We start from the raw sequence: 10,915 nt of genomic DNA, 5'->3' as shown, positions 1-10,915 counted from the left end.
AGCTGGGGAAGGGCCTGGTGAACTAATGTGATGGAGGTGGACTGAGGGAGCTGTGGATGGTTAGTTTGGAGAAGAGGAGGCAGAGGAGGAACCTCACTGCTCTTCACAGCTCCCTGAAAGGACATTGTGGAGAGGCTGGGGGTGGTTTCTTAGAGGAAATGAAGTGATAGAACCAAGAGGGAATGGATCGGATAGGATAGGATAGAATGGAATAGGATGGAATAGAACGGAGTAGAATAGACCAGGTTGGAAAAGACCTTTGAGATCTTGCAGTGATCTTGTCCAGAGAAGGGGTTGAAAGCTGGTGAGGGGTTTGGGGCAGCAGCCCTGTGAGGAGACTCTGAGAGAGCTGGGGTTGATTAGCCTGGAGAAGAGGAGGCTCTGAGGAGCCCCTTATTGCTGTCCAGAACTACCCGAATGGAGATTATAGGCAGGTGGGCATTGGTGTCTTGTCCCAGGTAACCAGCACCAGGATAGCAGCGCAAGAAGCAATCCCTGTCCTGCAGCATGGCCTTCCCCCTACAAGGTGGATCTCAGCACCACCAAATCTGATGGCATCCAGTCCTTCCCCTTCCAGTTCCCCAAGCCCAATGCCCTGCTCAGCTCGGAGAAGCCTTTGAGGATGCCAAAAAGAAGCTGGGTAAGAGCAGGGGCCGGGGGAGTGGATGTGGCAGTAGGCTCAGCATCACAAGCCAGGCTAGGCAGGCCTCCATCCATCTCACTTCCTCATTCTCCAATGTGGTTTTTTTTCCCATCTTCCAGCAAAAACTGCCTGGACCCAGAGTTCCTCAAGGCCATCCCCACCATGAAGATGAGGAGCGGGATGCAGGCACTTGGTGCTGGTGCTTGGGTTCAAGCATCCTACAGGACCTGTAAGTCCCTCCTGGAGGTGGTCAAGGCCAGGTTGGTTGAGGCCTTGAGCCACATAGGCACCTCAATGGAGGAGAGATGTGGAGGTGCAGGAGCCCATGCAGAGGAGGGCAGGGAAGCTGGGGAAGGGCCTGGAGAACAAATCTGGTGGGGATCGACTGAGGGAGCTGTGGATGGTTAGTTTGGAGAAGAGGAGGCAGAGGGGGAACCTCACTGCTCTTCACAGCTCCCTGAAAGGACACTGTGGAGAGCTTGGGGGTGGTCTCTTCTCACAGGTTATGAACTGATAGAACCAAGAGTGAATGAATAGCATAGAGTAGAGTAGTCTAGACTAGACTAGACTAGACTAGTGCTAACTAGGTTGGCAAGGACCTTTGAGATCATGAAGTCACCGTGTCCAGAGGTGGGCAAGAAATCTGGTGAGGGGTTTGGAACAGCAGCTCTATGAGGAGAATCTGAGGGAGCTGGGGTTGATTAGCTGAGAGAAGAGGAGGTTCAGAGGAGCCCCTTATTGCTGTCTAGAACTGCCCGAATTTGGGTTGTAACCAGGTGGGGGCTGGTGTCTCGTCCCAGGTAACCAGCACCAGGATAGCAGCATAAGAGCCAATCTCTGTCCTTCAGCATTGCCTTCCCCCAAAAAGTGAACCTTAGCACTACCTAAGCTATTGGGACCCACTCCTTCCCCTTCGAGTTCCCCAAGCCCAATGCCCTGCTCAGCTCGGAGAAGGCTTTGAGGATGCCAAGAAGAAGCTGGGTAAGAGCAGGGACCGGGGGAGTGGATGTGGCAGTGGGCTCAGCATCACAAGCCAGAATAGGCAAGGCCTCCATCCCTCCAGCACCATAGAGCACCAGCTCTATGAGGAGACTCTGAGGGAGCTGGGGTTGATTAGCCTGGAGAAGAGGAGGCTCAGAGGAGCCCCTTATTGCTGTTCAGAACTACCCGAAGGGAGATTATAGGCAGGTGGGCATTGGTGTCTTCTCGCAGGTAACCAGCACCAGGATAGCAGCACAAGATGCAATCCCTGTCCTTCAGCATGGCCTTCCCCCAACCAGGTGCATCTCAGCTCTACCTAAGCTGTTGGCACCCACTCCTTCCCCTTCGAGTTCCCCAAGCCCAATGCCCTGCTCAGCTCGGAGAAGCCTTTGCGGATGCCAAGAAGAAGCTGGGTAAGAGCAGGGGCCGGGGGAGTGGATGTGGCAGTGGGCTCAGCATCACAAGCCAGGCTAGGCAGGCCTCCATCCATCTCATTTCCTCATTCTCCAAAGTTGTTTTTTTCCCAGCTTCCAGCAAAAACTGCCTGGACCCAGAGTTCCTCAAGGCCATCCCCACCATGAAGATGAGGAGCGGGATGCAGGTACTTTGTGCTGGTGCTTGGGTTCAAGCATCCTACAGGACCTGCAAGTCCCTCCCTTGAGGTGGTCAAGGCCAGGATGGTTGAGGCCTTGAGCCACCTTAGAACCGCAATAGAGGAGAGATGTGGAGGTTCAGGAGCCGGTGCAGAGGAGGGCAGGGAAGCTGGGGAAGGGCCTGGTGAACTAATGTGATGGAGATGGACTGAGGGAGCTGTGGATGGTTAGTTTGGAGAAGAGGAGGCAGAGGGGGAACCTCACTGCACTTCCCAGCTCCCTGAAAGGACGTTGTGGAGAGGCTGGGGGTTGTCTCCTCTCACAGATGATGTAGTGATAGTACAAAGAGGGAATGAATAGAATAGAATAGAATAGAATAGAATAGAATGGTTTAGACTAGACTAGACTTGACTAACTAGAATGAATGGGAACTACCTGGGAGGTAGTACTGAATGGGAGGGAATGAACGGAGCAGAGCAGAGCAGCATAGAAAAGAATAGAATGGAAGACAACAGAATAGAAAAGAATAGACTAGACTAGAAGTAACCAGGTTGGAAAAGACCTTTGAGATCTTGAAGTCACTGTGTGCAGAGAAGGGCAGGAAAGCTGGTGAGGGGTTTGGAGCACCAGCTCTATGAGGAGAATCTAAGGGAGCTGGGGTTGATTAGCCTGGAGAAGAGGAGGCTCAGAGGAAACCCTTATTGCTGTCTTGACCTGCCTGAAGGGAGGTTGTAAGCAAGTGGGCATTGGTGTCTTCTCCCAGGTAACCAGCACCGGGATAGCAGCACAGGAAGCAATCCCTTTCCACCAGCATGGCCTTCCCCCTACAAGGTGCAGCTCAGCACCACCAAATCTGATGGCAGCCAGTCCTCCCCCTTTGAGTTCCCCAATGCGATGCCAGGCTCTGCTTTGAGCAAGCCTTTGAGGATGCCAAGAAGAAGCTGGGTAAGAGCAGGGGCCGGGGGAGTGGATGTGGCAGTGGGCTCAGCATCACAAGCCAGGCTAGGCAGGCCTCCATCCATCTCACTTCCTCATTCTCCAATGTGGTTTTTTTCCCAGATTCCAGCAAATACTGCCTGGACCCAGAGTTCCTCAAGGCCATCCCCACCATCAAGATGAGGAGCGGGATGCAGGTACTTGGTGCTGGTGCTTGGGTTCAAGCATCCTACAGGACCTGCAAGTCCCTTCCTGGAGGTGGTCAAGGCCAGGTTGGGTGAGGCCTTGAGCCACCTTAGAACCTCAATAGAGGAGAGATGTGGAGGTGGTGGAGCTGGTGCAGTGGAGGGCAGGGATGCTGGTGAATGGCCTGGTGAACTAATGTGATGGAGATGGACTGAGGGAGCTGTGGATGGTTAGTTTGGAGAAGAGGAGGCAGAGGGGGAACCTCACTGCTCTTCACAGCTCCCTGAAAGGACATTGTGGAGAGGTTGTGGGAGGTTTCTTACAGGTAATGAAGTGATAGAACCAAGAGGGAATGAATAGAATAGAGTAGAGTAGAGTAGAGTAGAGTAGAGTAGAGTAGAGTAGAGTAGAATAGAGCAGGTTGGAAAAGACCTTTGAGATCTTGAAGTCATCTTGTCCAGAGAAGGGGACGAAAGCTGGTGAGGGGTTTGGAGCACCAGCCCTATGAGGAAAATCTGAGGGAGCTGGGATTGATTAGCCTGGAGAAGAGGAGGCTCAGAGGAGCCCCTTATTGCTGTCTAGACCTGCCCCAAGGGAGGTTGTCACCAGGTGGGCCAAGACTCCAGGCTTGGGGTAGTGTGGCCTGAAAGCTGCCTAGTAGAAAGGGACCTGGGGGTGCTAATGGACAAGCAGCTGAATATGAGCCAGCAGTGTGCCCAAGAGCGCCAAAGGCCTCCTGGCTGGGATCAGCAATGCTGTGTCTAGCAGGAGCAGGGAGGGGATTGTCCCCTGGGACTCAGCTCTGGCGAGGCCACAGCCAGTGCAGAGGAGAGTAAGTAAGCTGGGGAAGGGCCTGGAGAACAAATCTGATGGGGATCGACTGAGGGAGCTGTGGATGGTTAGTTTGGAGAAGAGGAGGTGGAGCGGGGAACCTCACTGCTCTTCACAGCTCCCTGAAAGGACATTGTGGAGAGGCTGGGGGTGGTCTCTTCTCACAGGTGATGAAGTGATAGTATGAAGAGAAAATGAATAGAATAGAATAGAATGGTTTAGACTAGACTAGACTAGAACTAACCAGGTTGGAAAGGACCTTTGAGATCATGAAATCAGCGTGTCCAGGGAAGGGCAAGAAAGCTGGTGAGGGGTTTGGAGCACCATACCTATGAGGAGAATCTGAGGGAGCTGGGATTGATTAGCCTGGAGAAGAGGAGGCTCAGAGGAAACCCTTATTGCTGTCTAGAACTGCCCGAAGGGAGGTTGTAACCAGGTGGGCATTGGTGTCTTCTCGCAGGTAACCAGCACCAGGATAGCAGCACAAGAAGCAATCCCTGTCCTTCAGCATGGCCTTCCCCCTACAAGGTGCAGCTCAGCACCACCAAAGCTGATGGCACCCACTCCTTCGCCTTCGAGTTCTCCAAGCCCAATGCCCTGCTCAGCTCGGAGAAGCCTTTGCGGATGCCAAGAAGAAGCTGGGTAAGAGCAGGGACCGGGGGAGTGGATGTGGCACTAGGCTCAGCATCACAAGCCAGGCTAGGCAGGCCTCCATCCATCTCACTTCCTCATTCTCCAATGTGGTTTTTTTTTCCCAGATTCCAGCAAATACTGCCTGGACCCAGAGTTCCTCAAGGCCATCCCCACCATGAAGATGAGGAGCGGGATGCAGGCACTTGGTGCTGGTGTTGGGTTCAAGCATCCTACAGGACCTGTAAGTCCCTCCCAGTAGGTGGTCAAGGCCAGGTTGGCTGAGGCCTTGAGCCACCTTGACACCTCAATAGAGGAGAAATGTGGAGGTGCAGGAGCCAGTGCAGAGGAGGGTAAGGAGGCTGGGGAGGGGCCTGGAGAATAAATCTGATGAAGAGCAACTGAAGGAGCTGTGGGTGGTTAGTTTGGAGAAGAGGAGGCTGAGGGGAGACCTCTTTGCTCTCTGAGGGTCTTTTCCAACCCAGATGTTTCTGTGATTCTGTCCCCCATTCCTTCCTCCTTCCTCCTCCTGCACAGATGAAGAGCTCCCCAGCTGCACGGAGGCCTCTGTGGAGACCACGAGCTCAGAGGAAGAGCCAGAAGCTGGCTTCATGCCCATCACTGGCCGCTCTGGGCAGAGCCGGCGCGGCGAGAGCCCTGCGGAGGGGCGAGCCCTGCGCCGCTCGAGCCGCGGCTCCTTCACCTGGGGCAGCCTGGAGGACCTCCTCAGCCTGGACCCTGAAGGCCATGAGAGCTCCATGTGGTTGGGCTGTGAGGATGGCTGGTGTGTATCCTGTGAGGACAGGCTGAGAGAGTTGGGGCTGTTGGGGCTGAGTCCAAGGGGCTCCAAGACACCTGGGGAGGGACTTTTTAGGGTGTCAGGAGTGATAGGACTGGGAGGCTGGATCCAAGCTAGAGGAGGGGAGATTTAGATTAGACATTAGGAAGAAGTTCTTCCCCATGAGGGTGGTGAGAGAGTGGAACACGTTGCCCAGGGAGGTGGTGGAAGCCTCATGCCTGGAGGTTTTTAAGGCCAGGCTGGATGTGGCTGTGAGCAGCCTGCTCTGGTGTGAGGTGTCCCTGCCCAAGGCAGGGGGGATGGAACTGGCTGATCCTTGAGGTCCCTTCCAACCCTGACAATTCTGTGATTCTGTGAATGGGAGAGAGGCTGTGGGGAGACCTAAGAGTGACCTTACAGTATCTGAAAGCGGCTACAAGAAGGGTGGAGCGAGACTGCAAAGGCCTGCAGTGACAGGAGAAGAGGCAATGGCTTCAAACTGGAGCAGAGCAGATTTAGATTGGATGTTAGGAACGAGTTCTGCGCCATGAGGGTGGTGGAACACTGGAACAGGTTGCCCTGGGAGATGGTTGAGGTCCCATCCCTGGAGATATTCAAGGTGAGGCTGGACAGGGCCCTGGGCGACCTGAGCTACTTGAGGATGTCCCTGCTAACTGCAGAGGGGGTTGAACTGCATGACCTTTGGAGGTCCCTTCCATCCCAGACCATTCTATGACACTTAATATGGGGTAGAGCCCCTCCCCACCCCTATCCCAGGTGAGCCTCCAGCTTTGCTCTTCTCCTGCAGCATCCACGTGTAGCAGTCCTCGGACAACATCCGTAACGGGGAGAGCAGCATGAAGATGCAACACGCTGCTGCTGTCATGTGCATCTTGTAAGTGATGAGCAAGAAGCTCTTTTGGCTCTAGGATGTGCCTAGCAGGGTGCTTCGGGGTGGGGGGTGGGGGGGCAAGCAGGACTTTCACCCTGCTGATAGGGCAAGGGGCAAGGGATGTAAACTACAGCACAGGAGGCTGCACCTCAGGCCGAGGAGGAACTTCTTGATTGTGAGGGTGACAGAGCCCTGGAGCAGGCTGCCCGGAGAGGTTGTGGAGTCTCCTTCTCTGGAGACTTCCAAGCCCCATCTGGATGTGTTCCTGTGCAACCTGTGCTGGATTCTATGGTGCTGCTCTGGCAGGGGGGCTGGACTCGCTGATCTCCAGAGGCCCCTCCCAACCCCTAGCATCCTGTGGTCCTGTGATCCTGGGACTCTTCATCTGGTTGCCAACGAGTTCTTCTCCCTGCAGGTACCTGGATAACCAAGTTATTGTCTCCTTGGCCAATGGGGAGCCTGTTGTGTACCAATGGGAGGCAGGTGAGGCTGGTCTGGAGACATCCAAAGGTACTGGTGGGGTTAAAGGCAGCCCCAAAGGGATAGTTGTTGGGTGGGTGGCATGGGCAGCCCCTTGTTGAGGGATGCCTGAGGTGCTGGTGGCTTCCCTGCTTGCATAGTATCATAGAATCATACAATCCTATTGGGTTGGAAGAGACCTTAAAGGTCACCTAGATCCAAGCCCCTGCCATGGGCAGGGACACCTCCCACCAGCCCAGGTTGCTCGAGGCCTCATCCAACCTAGCCTTGAACACCTCCAGGGCTGGGGCAGGGAAGGGGCAGCAGGTTGAGGGAGGTGATGCTCCCCCTCTAGTCCAGTCTGGTGAGACCACACCTGGAGCACTGTGTCCAGTTCCAGAGCCTCTATTCCAGGAAGGATCTGGAGGTGCTGGAGGGTGTCCAGAGAAGATCCCCGAGGAGGAGCAGAGGGCTGGAGCTCCTCTTCTAAGAGGACAGCCTGAGGGAGTTGGGGCTGTGCAGTCTGGAGAAGAGAAGGCTCCGAGGAGGCCTTCTTGTGGCCTTCCAGTATCTGAAGGAAAGCTGGGGAGGGACTTTTGAGGGTGTCAGGAAGTGGTAGGACAGGAGGGGATGAAGCAAAACTAGAAGTGGGTAGATTCAGATTGGATGTTAGGAAGAAGTTCTTCCCCAGGAGGGTGGTGAGAGCCTGGCACAGGTTGCCCAGGGAGGTGCCTGGAGGTTTTTAAGGCCAGGCTGGAGATGGCTGTGAGCAGCCTGCTCTAGTGTGAGGTGTCCCTGGCCATGGCAGGGGGGATGGAACTGGCTGATCCTTGAGGTCCCTTCCAACCCTGACAATTCTATGATTCTATGACATCCCTTGAAGGGTTCTGGAGACCCAAAACTGGAGTCAGGTGGAGGTGTGCCTCCTCCTTCTGGTCCCTGCCTACCAGCTTGCATCCCCTGGTGTCTTCAGCTCATGTCCCCTTTTGCTGAGGACCTGGAGGTGGACATCTCCGCCCCCCACAACATGGGATGGTCCTAATGGCTTGGTGAAGATGGAGATTTCTTTGGCAGACTTTTGACTACCAAGCCCACTCCCACCACCCTCACAGGCTGCTTCTGGGACCCCCAAAACTCCAAATGCCTGTCCCTGGGCTCCCCAGGGATCCTCATCACCGAGATGGTGGCAGTGGCCGGGAAGCTGTGGTGCGGCTGCCACAGCCAAGTCATCGTCCTCAGCACACCACCTTGGCACAAGAGGTACAGTGGGCAGCAGTGGGAGGTCTGGAGGGGTGGTGGTGACCATTAGTCTGTAGAAGAGAAGACTGAGAGGGGATTTGATAAATGGTTTTCAATACCTGAGGGCTGGGGGTCAAGAGGGAGGGGACAGGCTCTGCTCAGCTGCACCCTGGGATAGAGAGGGGCAATGGGTGTAAACTGCAGCACAGGAGGTTCCACCTCAACATGAGGCAGAACCTCCTTAACTGTGAGGGTCACACAGCCCTGGCACAGGCTGCCCAGAGAGGCTGTGGAGTCTCCTTCTCTGGAGTCTTCCAAGCCCCATCTGGATGTGTTCCTGTGTGACCTGTGCTGGATTCTATGGTGCTGCTCTGGCAGCGGGGCTGGACTCGACGATCTCCAGAGGTCCCTTCCAACCCCTGGCCTCCTGGGAGCCTGTGATCCTGTGTTTGTTGGCATTGTGGTGGGTTGAAAGTTCCCCTCCCCCCCCAACACTAAATTTGCCAGACCAGCTCAGTTGGAAGCAAATGAAAAAGCTGATCTTTATTTTCCCGTTTTCCACCCAGCAGTGATTTGTTGACGTTTGACTGCTTTCTGTTCAAGATCTGTGGGGAAATTTTAAAGGCACAGCCTGAAACCCCCCCAGCAGCCTCACTGGCATGGCTGTGCCTCTTGTCACCCCCAGCACACGCTCCAGGTGGGCCAGGACAGCGGGCGCGGCGTCACCTGCATGGTGAGCGCGGGCAGCGGCGTCTGGGTGGCACTGCAGAGCAGTGCCCAGGTCCGGCTCTACCACGCCACCAGCTACGAGCAGTTGGCCGAAGCTGACATCACCCCTCCCGTGCACAAAATGCTGGCTGGTGAGTCCCCAGCTGGAGGCACAGCTCCTGTGGGTGCCCACTGCGGTCGTACCCATCAGGGTCTCCTGTGGATGCCCATCGCGGTTGCCAGCGGGTTTTGGATGTGGTGCTTGGGGGCTGTGGTTTGAGGGGGTGAACTTTGTAGGAGTAGGGTTCTGGGTTGGACTTGGTTGATGCTCAGGGCCTCACTTCTGCTCCACCACTGTCCAGCGGCCGTGGCCATGATGCCATATTGCACCCCAGGCACTCCCAGACGTCTCTGGGCTTGGCTGCTGCCTCGCAAGGTTTTTCCTCTCTGGGTGCCTGCGCTCGGCTGGTGCCGAGTTGCCCGGCAGAGACCTTTGGGGGAAGGAAAGTCCTCTTTTGCTTGCCTGTGTCTCATCAGCCATTTGCTCTAAGGGCTGTCAGGCTTTTGAATGAGCTCCAGGCTTTTGAATGGTTTACTGTAGAGGAGTGGGCCACAGAGTTCCACCTCCAGCCTGCCCCACTTTGGATGTCTGACCTGGCTGCCAAGTTGCAGAGACATGCAGAGCAGTTGCCTCAGATTGGAGAGAAGTTGAGTGAGGGCATCACTGACTGGCATGCAGTCAGCACGGCCCTGCTTCAACTCCCCCAGAATGCAAGCCTAAATGTGAGCAGGCAGGAAAGTCAGGGGAGCCAACTGCACAAAGCCCTCCTGGGAAAGACAGAGGCTTTGGGGAAGGCAAAAAGAGCACTGAAGAGGACAAAGGAGGCAAAGGAGCTGGAAGCTCAGCAAAAGAAGCAAGAGGAAGAGGAAGCTGATGGCATGAAGAAGGCAGCAGTGCTGCAGCAACAAGTGGCTTTGTGCCTGTGTGAGCAGCAGCTGTTGTTGATGCTCCTGCCTTTTTCACAGGAGCCACAAGAGGCTGGCATGGCACTGGCAGCGGCGTCTGGAGGAGAACCCTACTCTCACAGCCTGCCTGGGGCTTGCTGGGGAGCGAGGGGAAATTCCTTGGAGCATCTTCCAGTGTGATTCCTCAGTCTTCAGGTGGGTTCAGAAGTCTGGTTGGCTTTTGCCTGTGTTAGTGAGAGAGTGGGAGTCTTTGCCGTGTCATTTGTGGCCAGGTGGAGTGGGAGCAAAGAAGCTGCCTGCTTCTCCTGATGAGGCCAAGGCAGTTCCTGTGAGGTAGAAAAGGTGTAGGGTCTAAGGGTCAGCAGATGCCATTTGGGGGTGTGCCTGGGTTGGTTTGTTTGGAGCCTCTGGACTTTCTTTCCTGGGCTTTAGCAAGCCAGTGGACAGTCATGGAAAATGGTCTTTCTTCCTCTCTGTGTGTCCCTTTCACCCTTTGTTTCCTCTGGAGGGCTTTCATGTCTCCACAGCTTGACAGTGTCCTGTCATGGCCGATGGCTGTGCATGGACATCTCCTGGGCTGGGTCTGCTGCCGTAGAACTAACTCTGGCTTTTGCTTTGTCTCTCCCAGCCACTCGTGACAACACAACCAGATGTGCGTGGGCTTCTGCCTGGACATCTCCTGCTCTTTCACCACTGGGAACTGATGTCTATTTTTTATTTGTTGGCACTGATGTCATTTTGATTTGAGCTGACCACAGGTTGTCAGCCACAATAAACTATTTTACCCTGAGAGGAGGTGGCTGTGTGTTTCCATCGACATGCCAGGAGCCTAAACCAGTCCTGCTGCTGGAGACACCTGGGTATCCCCGGCAGGAAATCCAGCTCCTCTTCCCCTGCTCTCAGAGTGAGGCTCAAGCTCTCCTTCTTCTGGCGTGGTTTGGTGCTGTTGTTCTGGTGGTGTGGTTTGGTTTTTTGGCTTTAGTGGTGTGGTTCTGGTGGTGTGGTTTGGCATTGTGGCTTGTGGAGAGGGTCCGGTGGAGTGGTTTGGTGGTGAGTTTTTTGTGTTGTGGTTC

General features: G+C 55.1%; 1 protein-coding gene across 6 annotated transcripts; it reads left to right on the top strand.

Moving 5' to 3' along the window:
- The first annotated feature begins 5,067 nt into the window (after positions 1-5,067).
- LOC137456863 (rho guanine nucleotide exchange factor 17-like) lies at positions 5,068-10,632 on the top strand. Of its 6 annotated transcripts, none has more exons than XR_010991149.1 (8): positions 5,068-5,153; positions 5,338-5,584; positions 6,387-6,473; positions 6,886-6,980; positions 8,042-8,189; positions 8,738-9,028; positions 9,903-10,037; positions 10,471-10,632. XR_010991149.1 is itself a non-coding variant. In XM_068168541.1 (8 exons), exons 4-8 carry the CDS (start codon positions 6,943-6,945, stop codon positions 10,587-10,589), a joined length of 588 nt encoding a protein of 195 aa, XP_068024642.1. In that variant the 5' UTR covers positions 5,068-5,153; positions 5,338-5,584; positions 6,387-6,473; positions 6,886-6,942; the 3' UTR covers positions 10,590-10,632. The 6 variants fall into 6 exon arrangements, 3 of the variants coding, with proteins under 3 accessions (XP_068024642.1, XP_068024643.1, XP_068024645.1); XR_010991148.1 differs by having other exon boundaries at positions 8,735-9,028; XM_068168541.1 differs by having other exon boundaries at positions 6,886-6,953; positions 8,854-9,028.
- The last annotated feature ends 283 nt before the right edge of the window (positions 10,633-10,915 follow it).

Source organism: Melanerpes formicivorus, unplaced genomic scaffold, assembly GCF_026170545.1.
Source record: "Melanerpes formicivorus ecotype bairdi unplaced genomic scaffold, bMelFor1.0.p_v2 SCAF_141, whole genome shotgun sequence".
NCBI classification, from domain to species: Eukaryota; Metazoa; Chordata; class Aves; order Piciformes; family Picidae; genus Melanerpes; species Melanerpes formicivorus.
The sequence above is the reverse complement of the archived record's forward strand: the minus strand, read 5'-3'. Positions and strand labels throughout refer to the sequence as shown.